This window comes from Camelina sativa, chromosome 20 (assembly GCF_000633955.1).
Source record: "Camelina sativa cultivar DH55 chromosome 20, Cs, whole genome shotgun sequence".
NCBI lineage: Eukaryota > Viridiplantae > Streptophyta > Magnoliopsida > Brassicales > Brassicaceae > Camelina > Camelina sativa.
Window position 1 is genome coordinate 11,284,709 of NC_025704.1, and position 21,005 is coordinate 11,305,713.

The window sequence follows — 21,005 nt, forward strand, 5'->3', positions numbered from 1 at the left end:
GAGCATAAGGCAGCTTCTCTGTGCTTTGTACATCCCAGCACAAATGGAGCTTATGAAGTTTACCTGGGATATGACAACACAGAGTCAATTTGAATGAAAGGACTTGTACCTGCATGAAGTTTCAGATATGTGGAATCCCCTGCAAACATGCTTATGGACTGATACTCAAGAAGACATTGGAAGCTGAAGATTACGTGTGTGAATGGTTCCGAACTTTCAAGTGGAAGGAGAATTACACGGAGGGAATTGTTCCACAAAGAGGTCCACGCTATTGGCCTTGCACTGGTGGTGAAAGTGTGCATCCACCACCAAGGGCGGATGATGAAAAGGTAGACAAGAAGAGGAAGAAAGGTGCTCATGAGTCACCTACCAAGAAGAAACCAAAACAAAAGAAGAGAATCATGCATTGTGGGATATGTGGTGCAGCTGATCATAATTGTAGGTACCACCAGAAGAAGAAGAATAAGAAGAATACAACACAGGTTGTTATTTGATATTTGATTATATTTGATATTTGATTAAATTTGATTCTGATATTTGATTAAATTTGATTCTGATATTTCATTAAATTTGTAGGGTGGAACTCAAGGGGAATCTTCTCAAGGTTGTCTTACTCAAGATAAGTAATTGGTGGATGTAATGTGGAGGATTAGAACAAGGCAAAGTGTTTTTTTTTTTGTATTATGACCTGTTTCAGAACATATGTTGTTCTGCCTTAGTGTGGTCTNTAGTAACATTACACTTCTTTTATCTTTCATTTATTTTGTATTGAATTGTAAAGTGTAATGTGTATTTATGTATTTGTCAGGGATATGCACTCCATATGTGAAACGCTTCTTGGCTGACGAGCATAAGGCAGCTTCTCTGTGCTTTGTACATCCCAGCACAAATGGAGCTTATGAAGTTTACCTGGGATATGACAACACAGAGTCAATTTGAATGAAAGGACTTGTACCTGCATGAAGTTTCAGATATGTGGAATCCCCTGCAAACATGCTTATGGACTGATACTCAAGAAGACATTGGAAGCTGAAGATTACGTGTGTGAATGGTTCCGAACTTTCAAGTGGAAGGAGAATTACACGGAGGGAATTGTTCCACAAAGAGGTCCACGCTATTGGCCTTGCACTGGTGGTGAAAGTGTGCATCCACCACCAAGGGCGGATGATGAAAAGGTAGACAAGAAGAGGAAGAAAGGTGCTCATGAGTCACCTACCAAGAAGAAACCAAAACAAAAGAAGAGAATCATGCATTGTGGGATATGTGGTGCAGCTGATCATAATTGTAGGTACCACCAGAAGAAGAAGAATAAGAAGAATACAACACAGGTTGTTATTTGATATTTGATTATATTTGATATTTGATTAAATTTGATTCTGATATTTGATTAAATTTGATTCTGATATTTCATTAAATTTGTAGGGTGGAACTCAAGGGGAATCTTCTCAAGGTTGTCTTACTCAAGATAAGTAATTGGTGGATGTAATGTGGAGGATTAGAACAAGGCAAAGTGTTTTTTTTTTTGTATTATGACCTGTTTCAGAACATATGTTGTTCTGCCTTAGTGTGGTCTTTTGAATCTTATTATTAAGCCTTGTATTTGGCCTTGATGTTCTACTCTTTTGAACAATTGTATGGTCTCTTTTGAACAATGAATTCTACTCTTGTGAACAAATTTGTATGGTCTCTTTTGAACAATAGAAGAGATGTCTATTGATATTTGATTTTGTCTCATAAAAAACAATTAGCTTAACATTGTCATCATATTAGCTTAACATTGGACCATAACAAACAATTAGCTTAACATTGTCATCATGATCATACAACCAAAGAACCTTAACAATTATCATCATATTAGCTTAACTAGACCGATCATGATCATACAACCAAATACTAAAACAATTATCATCCTATTCATCCTTGATTTGAATTCATCTTTAACATCTTCAATCCTCTCAAATATCTCTTTCTCAACCTCCATTACCATCTTCTTGAGAACCTCCATTACCATCTTCTTCTCAAGCTCCATTTGCAGCTCCATTTGCATCTTCTTCTCCTTCATTGTCTCTGATATGAACTCTTTCATTGTCTCCACCTCATCCAACAAAGCATCATCGACCCATTTGAAAATGTGATTGTCATTCATAAGCTAGACCATATACAATTGATTTGGTTATCATTTAGAACCGATCTAATAATAAGCTAGACCATAAACGTGATTGTCATTACCTTATTTCCAGCTGCATACACACACCGAAGGTATCGTCGATTTGGGTTATGGTCGGATTTGGAAGTTTTGGCCACAATTGCTTCTCCACACCAACATCTCTTAGGTACACCAACAACTCTTCCTCTTTCGCGAACATTTGTCGAACAGCTCGAAGATCCAGAGATATTGCTCATGATTTTGAGAGAAATAGAGAGAGATTTCTTATTCAATTTCGATTTTTAGGGTTCTTAGTTTCAATTTGGGGATTTTCGTTTTAAAATAGAAGAAGCAGAAGTCGGGTCGGGTTGTATATTTTACCCGGGTTCTAAATTGGTTTCACACCGGTTTAACATGGGTTTCTATCGGGTTTTGTACCAAAACCGTGTAATTGTGGTTCGGTGGGGAAATAGGCGTAGAAGTATGAATTCAGGAGGAAATAAACGGAGATTATAAGTTCGAAGGGAAACTGGAACGAGATCAAAGATCGATGTGTTGGCATATACTTCAAGTAGCTGACAATCATTTTTCCAATATTTTTCTTGCAAGTCTTTTTTTTCTTCTTTCTGTTAAATTTGTCATTGTCCCTTTGCAAATGCACGCCTGCACATGTCTGGACACGCCCCTGCATGTGGCATTGTCTCTTACCTTGGGTTTAAGACATATTCATTTCCATTACCCAAGTGTTGATTATCTCGTTAAGTGGAAAGATTCATAAGGGCAAACAACAAAAGCTGGACCAGATTGTTCGATTCTCATAACACACTAGTTTTGTAGACAGACAATCTCAAAGTTTCAACTTTAATATGAGCTTTACAAACCCACAAAATTGTTCATCGAAATTATTTTTCTCGTGTCCCTCAATATTTTTTCTCTTCCTTGCTGAATAACTACAAATGAGTCTACATTTTGTATGCTTTTGTGGTCAACCCGAAACCGAATGGGTATAACGGGTCGTAATGCAGGTCGCCAACATTCATAGGTAGCTGCTTCACTGACTTAAACCACGTCCTAGCCAACTTTCCAGTGAACCCATAATCACCAAACAGAGCATCAGCCACTCCTTGACCTTCTGTTCCCGGAAGCCAAGCCGCCACAAGGGCATCTATGGTCGAAACATAAGGCTGAATCACCACAGGACGGCCAGAGACCACAACCACCACACACTTCATGGATCCACACACGTTCCCGATTGTGCTTGGACCAGGATCACTTATGGTCAGGTTCGTGCTGTCCCCAAACATTTCAGCATAAGGTGGCTCGCCAACAACCACAATGGCATAGTCAAATTTACCGGACTTGACGAAGTTCGCATCAGGGTTTTCACTGTAGACGACTTGTGTAGTTGGAGCCACTGTGCTCTTAACAGCAGCAAGGATCGTTGTACCTGTAAGTAATTAAACCAAAGTCAAGAATGTATACATCTATGGTATTATCTCGTACGATGAGTGGGCAGACCTAGCTAATGCTGTGGTTGCAATCGAACCAAAAAAAGGTGAAACAGAAGTTTTTGAGTAAACATACCAACAGTGTGGTCGCTGCCTTTAAGTCCTTGCCAGGTGATAGTCCAGCCACCACATTGATAACCCAAGTTATCAGCATGTGTTCCGGCGACAAGAATCTTCCCTGTTTTCTTAGGCAAAGGAAGCAGCGGTTTAGCCCCTTTCTTACCATTCTTGAGCAGCACTAGAGATTTCCTCACGGCTTCACGAGCTAGTTCTCTGTGTTCCTGTTCAAGTGAATTATTCAGTTATATACAGATGATTTTGTAATGATTGGTACAGTAGCTTAACATAGGTCAAACATAACAGACCTTACTACCAAGCTGGTTGGCAAAGCTGAGATCAGCCAGTGGTTCCTCAAAGAGTCCCATTGTGAATTTCACCCTTAAGATTCTCTTCACAGCGTCATCGATCCTGCTAATCGGAATAAGCTTTTTCTGAATCTGACTGTTGATTTCATCTATGAACTCGGTGTAGTTGTACGGCACCATTATCTGCAATGAAAGAGACATACAACAATTAAGTAACCATGGAGCGCATACCAAAGATACTTAAGGTAGAGTCACTTTTGAGACCAACCATGTCAATTCCAGCGCTGATTCCCGCGTAAACAGAGTAAGAATAGTTAAGATGCGGAGGAGTCGTGATCCTATCAATTCCCTGCCAATCCGAGATGACAAAACCCTGCAGCAAAACAGAAAGAAGGGCTTTAGGACCAAAAGCATAGAAAGATCAAATGCATCCACAAGTATCATTATTTCTTACTCTGAACTTCAACTTGTTCTTGAGGAAGCCCGTGACAAGTTCCTTGTTGGCATGCATTCTCAAACCGTTCCAGGCAGAGTAAGACACCATGATTGTTGCAACACCCTTGTTCACAGCGTTGTAATATGCAGGCATGTGAATTCCGAACAGCCCCTTCGCGTCAATCACTGTGTTGTTCTCGTCAATCCCTCTTACTGTACCTCCATCTCCAACAAAATGTTTAGCACAAGCCGCGACCTTTGACCTGTAACAGTCACAAGCACATTTCGGTAAGTAAATGAAATATGTGTGTTGGTACACTAATTGATTGATTAATTTATGACTGAAATGAATACTACTCAAAACAATATACTAATAGTTTCAGTCAGACATAAACTCATTTTCTCTCCCCCACATGTGAAAGATATTAATAAGTAGGACATGGACTGTTTAGATGATGAAGGGATAAATTCACACTGGTCCTACAGTGGAAGAAAATTCAAACCACGACTCTTAAAGAACCTGTCTGAACCCACTATAGATAGACTTAAAACGTAGCACATGGGCAGGCCAATCACTAATCGCCACACAGGCTTTGCACTTGTAATATTGACAACCACGTTCTAAATGAAAGCACGCGTGAGTATGACCTAAGAATTTTCACTTTGAATTTAAAGACTCAACGTACCCAAATCTAGTTGAAAAAGAAAGCAAGTCAACATGAATTATTGCCTTAATTGCATATTCATACAGGTAGCTTTAAGTTCTCATAGTAATTATCCAAAAACATATCACAAAGGATTTATTACAGGCAAAAAGATACTTACTTTCCACCGACAAAGGGAACACCCCTACGCTTGGTAGGAAGATCACCTTGCAAACCAGGTATAATCTCAGTCATCTGTTGGACAATTTTATAGTCCTCGCTGTAACTCTCATAGCATCTTCCCCATCTTGGATCTCTACATACCTGTCAAACCATATCCCCATTGCATAAATATTAATTAAGCAAACAAGTTTTCTGCAATGATTCCAAACATGTAAACTTCAATATACTTACTGCAATACACGGAGCAAAGGCGTATGGGATTCCGGTCGCTCTAACTTCAAGCGCGGTTGCTTCCCCAATCCTCTTAAGAAGGCTAGGATCCCTACAAAATTAATCAAAATACACAAACATAAACTTGTTTCAGTTTCATCGCCATACATTAAATTCCTTTTGACTTTGTCATAAACAGAGTAAAGGCACTTCTAGGACAAGTACTTGCCTTGTGACTCCAAGGCCTACATTGTGTGGGAAAATAGTAGCGCCATAGACATTGTTGTGACCGTGAACAGCATCAATACCGTAGATCATGGGGATACCAAGGCGGGTGGAAAGAGCCGCCTTTTGAATCCCATTGACCATGTTCACCCAAGTTTCAGGAGTCGCCTTTTCCGAAGGCACACTTCCTCCTCCACTCAAGACACTCCCTACACCACAAACAACCCACAGTGTCAAACTCATTTAGACAACACATCAAACACTTAACAATACATAATTTCTCAAAACTCTTCTTCTTACCGATGAAGTATTTCTGCATAGCTTCAGGAGTTGCAACGCTGCGTTCGATCTGAACCATCTGACCAATCTTCTCTTGGAGAGTCATACGGTTCATCAAATCCCTGATTCTTGCACCCAAAGGCTGCTTTGGGTCCTTGTACTTCAAAGTACCCTCAGCAGCAGCCACGGCACAACACAGCAGCACAAGACATAACACTTTACTCAGAGTCCCCATTTCTCTTCTTCTCAATACAACTGCAGAGAATCAGATCTAAAGCTATTAGTCACAGGAACTGTTCCATTGTAGTCTTGTAGATCAAATCAATTATAGCAAGAAACAATGGTCAGCTGAAGAATCTAAAAGTTAAACACAAACACTTGACAAATCTGAAAACTTTAGCTGAATACAAGAAGCTACATTAACAGAACGAGCTGAAAAATCAAATCTTTCTTCATTATTTTTAAGATACTAACCGGTTTTTGAGAAACTAAATAAAAATCAGATCTTTATTGACCAGTGAAGAAAAGAAGAAGACCAAAGATGAGATGTGTGAAAATGGGAAAGAAGAACAAACATTAAAGCATCTTTTACGGTGTTGGTACATACAAGAGAAACAGAAGAAGAGATTTGAAATCAATAAGAAAAGAAGACGAGGAAGCAAAGGATAAAAGAAAGCTTACAGTCTTGGAAATGGTATCTTCTTCTTGGAACTGTAGAATGATCTCTCCTCTCAAGGAAGGAGACGATAATAGTGATGATAGCAGCAGCAGAGGAGAGAGAGAGAGAGATCTAGAGAAGTGTGCTGTTGCTGCTGCTGCTTCTTCGTGCTACCTTCGTGTTTTAATAACACTGGAAAAGTTGCTCTCCTTTTCCCACATGGATTTTTCTCTTTTTACTTTTTCGTTCAAGATTTTTATAGAAAAATATTTGTTTCTAAGTTTTTTTTGTCTTTTGTCATTTTGTACTATGGCAAAAGATTAGCAACGGCTCTTCACATTATTCACATACAAAACGAATTTTTTGATTTTTTCTTTTAAGGATTCTTAATTATATTTTGGTTAACTATCAAATGAAGAGAAAGCATGAAAAATAATTTCTAGACTGAATTATTATCCACTCTCAGGAGGAGTAGTCACGAGTCTTAAAGTTCGGCACGAATTAGTGGGATAATAATCATACACTCAAGAAAAGGCACATGTCATCAAATTTCGTATGACTGAACACATAAATGCTACTTATCAAGATTCATATCAAAACCATACTGCTCCATACTGCTCTGTTTCACGAAGAGTATTATTTTGACATATTTCATAAATTAAAAAAATAGATTAATTTAGTTATAAATTAAAAGTAAAACTAAAAAAACTAATTAAAAATATAAAATAATGCTTGAAAATTGTAAAAGTGACACTCTTTGTAAAATAGAAAAAATATTAAAAATATCCTAGAAAGTTTTATTTTTGTTGTAAAAACGTTATGAAATTGCTACAAGTAAAGAAATTTCTACAATAAAATATAGAAAGGGCTAAGAATTTGGAATGGCGGCGCTGCTAGGGTTTGGCGATCATAAGGGCGATTTCTCACGATAATTCTTTAGAGTTTCTTGATCTGGTTTGTCCTCTAGATTGGAGTGACAAACATTCTTTCTAGCACACTGCTACGATTTTTTACAGTTTTTATCTTCTGTTTGAGGGTTTGGGTCTTACAAGGCTTGAATCGATGTCTAGATCCGATTTCGTACGAAGGAGCGGGAAGGAGCCGATGGTGAAAGGAGGCCAGGATGAGGAGGAAAAGGGAGTGATTAGGATTCTGAAATTTGATTTTTCGGATCTGATTGACAAGTTTAAAAACTCCTTGGTTGGAAGAATGTTTCATCTGGAGGGTAGGAGTATCGAGGCTCTTCTTGCTTTTATGCCAAAAGAATGTATCTGGGATGTAGAAGGAAGAGTTCAGGGCACAGATCTAGGGAATAGGAAATTCCAATTTGATTTCAATAATGAAGAGGATCTTCTTAAGGTTTTACAGCGGAGGCCATGTCACTTTAACCGGTGGAGTTTCTCCCTCGAGCGATGGGAAACGAATATACGGGAGGATTTTCCAAATACAATGCTATTCTGGGTACATGTTAAGGGTGTTCCAACGATATACAAGAAGGACCAAACTTACAGGGGAATCGGTCAGGCCCTAGGGTCGGTCATGGCAGTAGATGTAGAGGGTGCTAAGGTCCAAGTTTCAGTCAATGGTGATAATCCTCTACAGTTTGAAAGTAAGGTGGTTTTTGATAATGGGGGGAGTGTGAATGTTACTTTGCACTATGACGGTCTTCACCGATACTGTTTTACCTGTAAACGAATATCACATGAAGAAAGGACATGTCCTAAGCTCTATGAACTAGAACGTTTAAGGAATAAATCACTACGAGCTTCTTCATTATTGTCAGACTCTCAGAGAGGAAGAGGTATCGATCATACGGCATAGGGGAGGAGCAAGCTGAATCTTCGGCACATGTCAGGAGAAATATCGTAAGTGGCTTTGATCAAAGAGGAAGAAGGACGGATTCTGATCTTTGTCAAGAGCTAAGAGAAAAGAGAACATCTAGGAGCAAGGGTGTGTGGAAAAGACTGGAGCAGTACAATTCCAAAGACAATCCCCGATATCGGGAGAGGTTCCACCCTTATGTAAGGGAGATATATCCGGAAAGAAATAAGTACTCGGAGAGGGCCTATGAAAGAAATGATGGATATCAAAAGAGATCCTGGGGCAACTATCAGGAAACTCGGTATGTTGCAAAACAGGATGGATGAGGTTATAATAGAGATTCAGCGGAAACTTCAGACTCTCAAAGAACATTATCAGAAATCTATAGGACAGGGAACCAGTTGTCATCGTCATGGAAAGGGCAACATTCAAGCTATGAGGGAAGAAAAGGGGTATATTATGATGCTCATAGGCGAAATTCCAACAAAAAGCTGGGTTGCCAAGATAAAGAGTTGGGGGAGTTGATCCAAGTAGGTCTGAGAAGTCCTGATTCGAAAAGGTTTTTACTCAAAAACAGGGGATCTCCTCACAACCTCCTGAATGTTCAGAGAAAACAGAGCTTAAAAACATTGCAATGGCTGGAAAGGAATTAAACATTGTAGTAGGAGCAGAGGCCCATAATAAAGCTACAGCAGATCAAGATACAGTAATGGACAATGCTTTGCACATGGATGAGGATATGATCGACAATGATGATTTACTTGATGAGGAGGATCCACCAGTGGATGACTATCTACGAGAAGCTGGTATTTTATATGATTCTACTGACCTTGAGGAGACAATGCCACCGGGTGAGGAACAAATTGAGGCTATCTCACAGCTATCCCCGATTACAAGATCAAAATCTCAGTCCATCCTCAAGAAGGTAAATGATAAAGACAAAGCTAAGGAGAAAATGAAGAAAAACAAGGAGAAAGCAGAGATGCCAACGCCTCCTCCAGCGATCGCAGGATCTGGACGAGCAAAGGCTGCAACTACAAGAAAAGAAGAGGGAGAAGATCGGAGAAGAACCCGAGGAGCCCTGATATTTCAGGAGTGGCTTCTAAAAAATTGAATGCGTTACGAATCCGACAGTCCCCGAAGAAGAAGCAAGGCGCGGTGCGTTCAAAAACAAACACTATCCCTCGTGTTGAGGTGTTTCCTTCTGCTATAAGCAAGAAGTCTGCTGTTAATTCCGGTTTGGTGGTGTCCCAGAAACCACCCAGTTCTCAGATATGAATACAATCGCCTGGAACTGTCAAGGGGCGGGTGCTTACTTGACTTCAGAGCATCTTAAAGAGCTCAATAGATATTTTTTTCCATCTTTTCTTTTTCTTTCAGAAACAAAAAACAATTTTTCTTTTATGCAAGATATTCAGATTTCTTTAGGTTTTGATAATTTATATACCGTGGATCCAGCTGGGAGAAGCGGAGGTTTAGCTTTGTTATATATGAACTCTTCCAATGTGACTATCCTTTACTCAGATAATCGGTTGATCGACATTGAAACGTCTCTGGACGGACACAAAGTCTTCATGACTTTTGTGTATGGAGACCCCATGGTGGCAAACCGAGAGGAGGTATGGGAGAGGTTGACGAGATTCGGGCTTACAAGGAATGGTCCCTGGTTTATGATAGGAGATTTCAATGAGATTATTGGGAATCAAGAAAAAAAAGGAGGCAAAAAAGAGCTGAGTCAACTTTTCTTCCTTTTCGAAACATGTTGGCTACTTGTGGGATGATTGATTTCCCTTACAAAGGGAATTTTTTCTCATGGGTTGGCAAAAGAAGGAACCGCAAGAGAGTCCGCTGTAGACTAGATCGAGCTATTGGAAATGAGGAATGGCACCAAACCTTTTCCCACACAAGTGTGGAGTATCTTAAGTTATGGGGATCAAATCATCGGCCTGTTTTGGCTAGAATTGCTTCAAATAACCGTCGAAGGCAAAAAAGTTTCAAATTTGATAAATGCTGTTTTGGTAAACAGGGATTTAAAAACACTGTTAAGGCGGGCTGGGGCGAGTTAACTATCGAGGGTCCAGCTGATGTTTACTCGAAGATAGTTGCTTGTCGAAAGGCAATCTCCTTGTGGAAAAGAGAGAATCCAGGAAATGCGAAACAAAATATAGAGTCTATAAAGGATAAATTAGATCAAGCGCAGGATAACGATTCGCTGACCTTGGAGGAAGAACTAGAGCTGAAATGGCAACTCTGTGCTGCTTTTCGGGAGGAAGAACTGTATTGGAAACAGAAGAGTAGAGTCACTTGGCTAAAAGAGAGTGATAGGAACACAAAATTTTTTCATGCTACTACGAAACAACGAAGAGCCCAAAACCGCATTTGTAGCTTAACAAATAGTGATGGAGTACTGGTGGAGTCGGAGGATGGCATTGAGCAAGTGGCAACCCAGTACTTTCAGAATCTATTTTCCGCTTCAAACATTTCAGGGGTAGATGAGGTTCTAAGACATGTCAAAACAAAGGTCACGCCTGATATTAATGCAGTGCTGATTGGTCCTCCATCGAATGGATAGATAAGAAAAGCTGTGTTCAGCATTAACCCGGATAAAGCACCTGGCCCTGACGGGATGACAAGTCTTTTTTTCCAGCGGTTTTGGAAGCTAATCAGCAAGGATATAATTAAAATGGTTAAGGACTTCTTTGAGACGGGTTCGTTTGATCCAAGACTGAATGAGACAAATATCTGCATGATTCCCAAGAATGAAAGGCCTCGAGCAATGGGTGAATTCAGACCTATCAGCTTATGTAATGTAAGTTATAAGATTATCTCAAAAGTTCTTTCAAACCGACTGCGAAAAGCCCTCCCGAAGCTGATCTCGGAGACTCAATCAGCCTTTGTGGCTAGACGCTTGATTACAGACAACATCCTGCTAGCTCAGGAGAATTTTCACACCTTACGCACAAATCCAATGTGCAGATCAAAGTTCCTCGCCATTAAGACCGACATGAGCAAGGCATATGACCGCGTAGAATGGGATTTTTTGGAAAAACTTATGAGCAAGTTGGGGTTTGATAATAAATGGATTTCGATGATGATGTGTTGTATATCATCAGTCTCTTATAAAGTGCTTATTAATGGGGAGGCAAAAGGAAATATAATCCCTACAAGAGGATTACGCCAAGGCGACCCGCTATCCCCTTTTCTATCACTACAAGAAAATAGTTATATTGAGACGTATTTTTGAGACAAAAAAATTTCGTCACAAATTTGTGACACTTTAAATACGATATTATGACTAAATTTATTTGTCACAAATCCATAGTATTTTCGTCACTATATTATGACGGAAAAAACCAGTAACAAAAGTTTGTCACAATTAGTGACGAATATGCTACGATAATATTAATCGTCACTCTTATGACTATATTGTGACCAATATGTTGTTGAAAATTAGTTATGAACTTAAAACCGATATACAAGTCACAGTTTGTGACATTAAAATGAATAAACATTAGTCATAAAATAGTATAAATTGTTATGTCATTTATACAAAGCCCATTAAGTCAAGTGTCTAACCCTAATTTAACAAGACTTATTTAAGAGATGATTAGGGTTTTATTCTTTATAATTTCGTGCCTCCTAAACCTAGAGAGAAAGAGAGAGTAAACCATTTGAGAGAAAGAGAACAAAGAGCCATAGTTGAGATTAAGGACAGATCTTACATGTCCTAGGAGATGGTGGTTAACAAGAGGTAAACAGACTCTTTTATGGACGAATTTTGGTGAGAAATTTCCCAACCCATAGATGTAAGTTTTCCCCAAAGGATTTTGTAACCTTTTCTGTAGATTAAAAGTTATACATGTTTTCTCAAACTTATTCTGCGCAGATCCGCAAATTAACATCAGTCTTCTTGTGAAATCATTTCCCACTGCTACAAATTGAACCAGAAGCTGATCTACCCGCCGTTGGAAAGATCTGAGTCTTACCTTTTCAGAGATCTTGAGATTGTTTCCATAGGAGTTATAATATGAAAGTTATGATGGAATATGTGNAAATTTATTTGTCACAAATCCATAGTATTTTCGTCACTATATTATGACGGAAAAAACCAGTAACAAAAGTTTGTCACAATTAGTGACGAATATGCTACGATAATATTAATCGTCACTCTTATGACTATATTGTGACCAATATGTTGTTGAAAATTAGTTATGAACTTAAAACCGATATACAAGTCACAGTTTGTGACATTAAAATGAATAAACATTAGTCATAAAATAGTATAAATTGTTATGTCATTTATACAAAGCCCATTAAGTCAAGTGTCTAACCCTAATTTAGCAAGACTTATTTAAGAGATGATTAGGGTTTTATTCTTTATAATTTCGTGCCTCTTAAACCTAGAGAGAGAGAGAGAGAGAGTAAACCATTTGAGAGAAAGAGAACAAAGAGCCATAGTTGAAATTAAGGACAGATCTTACATGTCCTAGGAGATGGTGGTTAACAAGAGGTAAACAGACTCTTTTATGGACGAATTTTGGTGAGCAATTTCCCAACCCATAGATGTAAGTTTTCCCCAAAGGATTTTGTAACCTTTTCTGTAGATTAAAAGTTATACATGTTTTCTCAAACCTATTATGCGCAGATCCGCAAATTAACATCAGTCATCTTGTGAAATCGTTTCCCACTGCTACAAATTGAAATCATGATATTTTGTGACTATCATAATGTCCAATCTTATCATTAGAAGTTAGTTTCAAATTGTCACAAGTTATTACTAAAAAATTCATTGCATATGATAAAAATTATAACTAAAAAATTAATCTCAAAACAATCTTATTTTTTAAAATTTATAAATCATACAAATTTTTTATAATCATAAACATTGGGTATACATTATAAGCTATCTTTATTCTTACAAAGAAAATAAATCACAAATTCGACCAGATGCACATATTCCATCATAACTTTCATATTATAACTCCTATGGAAACAATCTCAAGATCTCTGAAAAGGTAAGACTCAGATCTTTCCAACGGCGGGTAGATCAGCTTCTGGTGATTTATTGAGTATTTGTTAAAAATTTGCGACAAATTTTAATTATCATTTGTGACCATTTGAGACTATAGTTTCGTAATAATAAGATACATAATTAAAACGTTATTTTGAACACAAATTGTAACGATTTAAAGACGTTTTGTTAGTATGTAATTGAGACAATTTTGTTACTTTTTGTGTCGTAATCATTGATGACAAAATGGTTACTAATATATTCGTCGCAACTCTTGTGACGTTTTTGTTACAAATAAAAATTTGTGACCATTGTATAGCAACCATTCAAAAATTGTCACAAATTCGTAACAATGTTTATATTGTGACTAAATACTTTTTATTGTGACTAAATATTTTGTCTTAATAAAATTATTTTCTTGTAGTGTCTACATTTTCTGTACATAGGCTTTGATAGCACAACTTCAACATGCCGAGGAGGAAGGGAAGATAAATGGGTTAAAAATAGCTCAAGGGAGTCCTCCGGTGTTGCATTTACTCTTCGCCGTTGACAGCCTATTCTTCGTTAAAGCTGATCTCCAGCAATGTGCTGAGCTTCTTTGGATCATAAACAGTTATGGGAAAGCTTCAGGGCAGCAGCTGAACAAGGAAAAATTGGTAATACTGTTTGGCAACAAGGTCAATCAAACCACTAAATCGAATTTAAAGCGAGAGATTGGTATCTCAAAAGAAGGTGGTATGGGAACTTATTTGGGTCTACCGGAGACGATATGTGGTTCCAAGCAACAAGTTTCTGCTTTTGTCCAAGACAGATTAAACGCCAGGATAAACTCATGGTCGGCAAAATTTCTATCTAAAGGCGGTAAGGAAGTCTTGATCAAGTCAGTAGCACAAGCCCTACCAACTTATGTTATGTCATGTTTTCTGCTTCCCCAACAAATAGTAAACAAACTTAGAGGAGCAATTGCTAGATTCTAGTGGAGTACCAAGAATAATAACAAAGGGTTGCATTGGGTGGCATGGGACAAAATCTCTGTCCCGCTGGACAAAGGTGGGCTTGGCTTTTGGGAGTTAAAAGAATTCAATCTGGCTTTACTTGCTAAACAATTATGGAGACTGCTGCGGTATCCGGATTCTTTACTTAGTCGTGTACTGAAGGGGCGATATTATAGGTATTCAAATCCTATAGATGTAAACAGAGCAAATTCCCCATCATTTGGGTGGAGAAGCATAATGGCTGCAAAACCCCTACTTACAACAGGGTCTCCGAAAAAATATTAGATCGGGCTTTAACACCCGCGTTTGGTTGGATAATTGGATTCCTACCATCCCTGCGAGACCAGCGAAGGATAGAGGTTTTGTTCGAGATCCAAATGCGTATGTGAATCACCTAATAGACTTTGAGTCGAAGACATGGCAGCTGAATAAGTTATAGGAACTGGTGGATCCACAAGATATTCCACTAATCACTGGTCTTCAACCTAGTAAGAGGTTCATGGTGGATGACTATGTTTGGAGCTTCACAAAAAATCGGGTCAGTATACGGTCAGGTCGGGTTATGCTATTGCTACTCAGTCGAGTCAGGAGGTTATTGAGCCGAGCACTACCAGGTTGAAGAGCCAAGTCTAGAAACTGAAGACGTCGAGAAAGATTAAACATTTTTTGTGGCAAGCGGTCTCAGGCTTCATGGCAGCTAATAGTAAACTGGTTGATCGTCATTGCGGTTCAGATAGATCGTGTTTTAGATGTGGCGGAGAGGAGGAAACAATAAACCATATCCTTTTCGAATGTCCTCCAGCCATTCAGGTTTGGGTGTTGTCAAGCATCGCTAATCCTCCGGGGGTCTTCCCGAGCGATTCCATTTTTTGGAATTTCGACTATCTTCTATGGCGAGCCAAAGAACAGGGGGTAACAGAAGAGCAACTTGAGGAGTTTCCCTGGATTTTGTGGTACCTTTGGAAGGCAAGGAATGAGAAAAAGTTCAATGGAAAAGATGTATCCCCTTTAGATACTTTGAATCTGGCAACGTCATAGGCTTTAGCGTGGAAATTAGCCCAGGTAGTCGAAGCTGTAGAAGACTCGGATGATGAGCAGCCAGAGGATGGGGAGGTTGACGAGGATATTATAGGTGATGTGCGGTGCCAACTTGATGTTTCCTGGGATACTAATGATTTGTATGCAGGAGTAGGCTTTGTGTTGCAGAGTACAGAGACCTACTTTGGTTTAAAAAACATGAGAAGACATCTCTCAGTCCTTCATTCCGAACTAGAGGCGCTACTACTATGGGCGATGGAATCAGCATTACAGTGAGATCTTTTCTCGGTTCATTTTGAAACTGATTGTATGGCTATTACCAAAATCATTAAAGAGTTGGATGAGTGGCCTAGCTTTTTCACGGAGTTAGATAGATTTCGAGATTTGAGAGTTAAATTTTTGGTTTTTTTATCTCACATATTTTTCGTTCTTTAAATGTCCATGCCGATCTCCTTGCCAAAGGGGCTAGAGCACGAGGTTTGTTATTTTTCCATATAGAATTGAGAGTTCCGGAGTGGTTGGCTCTAGAAACCAATCTTTACGATCTTAATTAATAAAGTATGGGGTTTTGAGGTAAAAAAAAAAAAAAGTTCTACAATATATTTATTGAGACTTGAGAACCATACATCTAAATAATACTATAAGAATTTTACAAAAATATTTGTTTAATACATTAGGTTACCTTAAATTCTACAATATTTCATTATATTTGAGAGAGAGAGAGTTAAGCAAACTGTATTCGAAGAAAATTATATAAATGAACAAATTATATTTAAAAAGAAAAACTCTAGGCTTACGACTTTAGTTAAATTGGGTCAAACGGTTCAGTTAATCGGTTTTAAGAAATTGTGTGTAGTTGTTATAAGTTCTACACAAACAGACGCTTTTATTAGGTTTACATTTTTTTTTTTTGACCATAGCATCAAATTACAATTTTAAATCGACCAAGTATGCTGTTTTTTTTCTTTTTTTTTTTTTGTCGTCTAAACTCCATATATGATATACCAAGTATGCTGTTTATTAGATCAGAAATCATGTAATAATATATATATATATATATATATATATATATATATATATAATAAACAATGTGTGGCAAATGGCAATGGCATGTTTGAGTGGATAATAATGAAATAGAAGAAGAGATGAGATATTTGTTATTGACTTATTAGCATCGGTCTTCGCCTGGGACAACTCATTAAAATCATATGGGAGACCGTGTTAAGATTCCTCTCGCAGGTCCCAGGTTTACCCACAAACGTTCTCATTTTGCTTTCCAGATCTCTTATAACGGCTACAATTTCTCACTTTCTTTTTTATTCTTTTGGTCTTATAACGACTAGTCTCTTTTTCTTTTTTTTTGTATGTTATCGTTGATCTATGGTTTTTAACGTTTTGCAATACTAATTTCAAACATAAGACGAAGTAACAAACCGAGTACGTAGCGGATACGTGATATATAAACATCGAGTAACATGTGTCCGAGACTTGAAATTAGAAAAGGTGGACTGGTGTTAGTCCGAGACTTGTCTTGCTCTTGTAGGATTTTGTGAGTTTCGTCTAGGATGGAGATGAGCAGAGCCGGACTTGAGTATAGTTTTTTTGAAACATTTGAATGGGCCCCAACTTCAAAGGGGCTCCACTTTTTCTTTTTGTTCATTATATATGTGTATAATGCAACAAAAAATATAAAGATATCACATTAAAATAAAGTTTGATGAATAAATTTCTAACAAAAAATTAAAATAATTATTTTTTAAAAAATTAAGTTGTTATTTTTTTTTAAAATCACACTATTATGTTTTAAAAATAAAATATTAGTTTAAAGAGATATTTAAATTTTTTTTTGAATATTATGAAAATTATAAAAAAAAATTTCAAAATTCGTATTGGACCCCCAATTTGATTGGTTCGGCTCTGGAGATGAGGGCTACGCTTGACAATGGGTTTGGGGTCCGTCCAACGTCGCTGCCCATACCATTTCCGTGCGAATCCATGGCATGTCGCACTTGTATCCTTGATGTTGCGTTCGAGTTTACTGCCCCTCGTGTCACTTTTGCCTAAGCCTTAGCTCAGCCGCAGCGGATTAGTGTTTTAGTGTGAAGCTTTGATGACTTTACTTGAAGTGTCTGTCTTTGCTCTAAGCACTTTGTGGTGATAGTATGGCTCTTTGTGGTTAAGATGTTGCCAGGCTCTGAGCTACCGACTCCTAGAGGGACTCGCTAGAGTGAGTGAGCATTGCCTAACACACTAAGCTCGGCAATTCCACAGCTCTTTGCTAAGCTCGGATTACCGGTGAAAGGACTACCATCTCGCGTTATGGGTGACTCGTGATCTTTATTGTTCTGTTTTCGTGTTGTTTTTTTTTCTAGCTCACTTTAGGGATTCTTCTTATCTTGTCCCAAATCGTCTTCTTTAACGAGAATTGATGATTCGGTTCAAGAATGTTGTATGCTTCCATATTTTTTATCCTTTTTGGCATGGGACCATGATTTGGTTACCCTTAACTGTGTAACCTATATTTTCATTGTCAAATGAATATTTACATTCTTAGCAAAAAAAAAAAAAATTAAAAATGTGTCCGAACCAACACCAGCGCTAATAGCCTAACAATACACGTACAAATCACTTAGTGGACATAACAATTCCTACTGGGCCTAACCTATACTCTAATGGGCTGATCTGGTTAATGTTGTACCTGATTTTACTTTTGTATAATAATATCGGACGAGCATCGAATACGCCACATCACGCGTTGGTCTTACATTGCCTGATCAGCATATATGCATGCCACAAGCAACAACAAAAACTTAACCATTCACTTGCTTTTGGTGCTTTCATCGAAAACAAAAGAAAGTTGTGTATTTATTTTGGACCATATAACTATTTCCACTTCGGCTGCTAGAGTCACATTAAATTACATTTTGTAGCGCATGTACATGTTTCTCGTATTTACACTAGTAAAGCATTTCGTGATCTTTCTTTCGTAGTATACGAAAACCTAATTCTTTGGAATGATATTTATTATTATTTTAATTTAAGAGAAACATCAAATTATAATTAATTAAAAACTCGATTAATTATTTATTTTTATCAGTTACAACAAATTTAATCTTATTTATAAAAAGGTTCAATAGATTTTCGCATCTAGAATTAATTGGTTAGATGTAGAAGACTGACATGTACCCTTCGAACACAGAGCTATTCACACAACTGGCATAATAATGTGTGGGTCTGGTGTCATCATTGGTTTGAAGAGATGTTGAGGGATTTAAATGGTTTGAAGAAACTCTTCACATATAAATGTGATATTCGCACATTACGTCCCGAAGGCGGCAAGAGTATAGATGATAATATTCGCAAATGTAGTTTATATACAGATACTCTACTTATTGGGTTTAAGAAAATTCTAAATATTACATATTATAACTATTTGATTTTTGATTTGCATTATTATCTTACTTTGCTACATGGCTTTTGCTTTTACTAAAAAACTAGGTTTTGATCCACGCTACGTGTGGGTTTATTTGATATATTTTGGTAAAAGTTATATATGATTGAACCACTCATAGGTGGGTTAGTGATAATATGGATTTCGGATTGATGGTAAGATTCCCAATACTCCCAGGCTCGAATCCCCACGGGTGCAAACACCTTAAGTGGCCACCGCAGAAAAATTTAACATTGGGCTATGCGGCCTCCAGGAACTACTCTTGCCGCTTTCGGGACGTACGCCAAGCCTTCGGGCTAGTGGGCTGGTCAGGGTCCACTGGGCTTTGGATACCTGGATTATCAAAGAAAAAAAGTTATATATGATTGATGATAGTTATAAAATATTAGCTTATATAAAATTTTAAATTACAATTGATATGGTGAAAATTTTACTTTTTTAAAATATAAAAGTCATTTGTGTTAAAAATTCAAGTCTGATAAAAAAAATCATGAAATTAATTGGACGTCCAGACGAGGCGGACCGAACTGGTGACCTAGCATACCCTAAACCGTTTCTTTGACCATCAAACAAACAAAATATTTTTATAATCATGAATTAATCTTGTTTTCTCATATTTAATTGACCACCACCATCTATGTCTTCGTGATTTATTTTTTCGTATGTCTTTATGATTTATCTTTCACTGTTCTCTTATTCTTCATATTCTTTCTCATCATTTTCATTGTCAAATTTTTAGGATAAATGTCATCGTTACTTTTACCGTCCGGTTTTTCATTATACTCCTTCTTCTTCCTCTTCCTCATCAGCTTCCCCACATTCTTCCACTGAATAATCATTTAAAACCTTTTTTTAGACTAACAGACAACTTGTTAGCCCATCAAACTCTAATACCAAAATCATTGCCTCTTATCTCGTAAAATTTGTGCAATTTTACGAACCAGCTTAGTCACTACATGCACCCAGTTATTGATACTTTCACATGTATATTTACTCGGTTTTAGATCCACACGTATTGAAACTTTTCAAACCAAAACCCTTAATACTACAAAATTGCAAATTACAAAGTTTAAATATTTATAATATTTGAAATTTTTAAAAGTTTCAATAATTATAATATTTAATACTTTTATTTTTTTTTAAATTTGGACGCTTGATAAATCAAGCTTCCTGGTCATTCGTAGTTGGAAGCATATTAGACTTATTTATAGTGGTTCTCAGCCATTGTCTTAAAAAAATCTAGCCGATGTGGGACGTTGTAAATACACTTATTTATAAATATTTAATATAGAAATTTAACTTAATTTCAAAAATATTAAGTATTTAAAAAAATCTGAATATACAAAATTCTGGAAATTTTCAAAAATGTTAATTAGTGAAATGTCTAATCACTATTGGTTGTTTTAAATCCTAGGTGGACAGCCTTAGGAGCTTACAACTCCTACTTTTATATAGTCTAGATTGTATATCATATGAATTTAATTGAACAGCACAATTAATATCACATCTAGTATTATAAATGTATGCCACCTGGACAAAAATCTAAAGCTAAGTGTTTTAATACATTTAATATTTGTATGTCATCTGGACAACTAGTTGTCATCTTTTAATACTGCATCCTTTGCAAATAGTAGTATTTTTCCCGATTTCGGCGAAGTTACAGTAAAACCTCTATAAATTAATAAAGTCGGGACCATGAAATTTTATTAATTTATAGAGGTATTAGTTTATCGATAAATTAATAACTATTAATTTATCGATAAATTAATAATATTTTAATTTATGAAGTTGACGATTCATGAATTTATGATTTGATTAATAATTTTTGCTATGTAATAGGATGGATGCCAATAATTTACTAGATTATCCATGTAAAAATGATACATGTATAAGTTCATAGTTAAGAAAAAATCATTGCTACTATCTTTTATGGTGATGATGAAGTTGAAGAAGATATTTCGGTATATTAATAACAAATTATACGATATAACTTATACATAAGGAATCAATTATTGCGTATAAAACTTTCTTTAATT

General features: G+C 37.0%; 1 protein-coding gene across 1 annotated transcript; it reads right to left on the reverse strand.

Annotated features, from left to right (window-relative positions):
• On the reverse strand, positions 2,939–6,826 carry LOC104770480 (beta-glucosidase BoGH3B-like). The gene is made up of 10 exons (XM_010494910.2): positions 6,677–6,826; positions 6,017–6,250; positions 5,721–5,925; positions 5,513–5,603; positions 5,280–5,422; positions 4,474–4,717; positions 4,288–4,392; positions 4,020–4,202; positions 3,731–3,935; positions 2,939–3,593 (listed from the first exon to the last, which is right to left on the reverse strand). Exons 2-10 carry the CDS (start codon positions 6,228–6,230, stop codon positions 3,109–3,111), a joined length of 1,875 nt encoding a protein of 624 aa, XP_010493212.1. The 5' UTR covers positions 6,231–6,250; positions 6,677–6,826; the 3' UTR covers positions 2,939–3,108.

Coding starts and splice junctions, on each gene's coding strand:
- LOC104770480 (XM_010494910.2), bottom strand. CDS start 6,230: ATGGGGACTCTGAGTAAAGTGTTATGTCTTGTGCTGCTGTGTTGTGCC. Junction 4,718..5,279: donor GTTCCCTTTGTCGGTGGAAA/GTAAGTATCTTT, acceptor TGACTGTTACAG/GTCAAAGGTCGCGGCTTGTG. Junction 4,203..4,287: donor TCAGCGCTGGAATTGACATG/GTTGGTCTCAAA, acceptor CTTTCATTGCAG/ATAATGGTGCCGTACAACTA.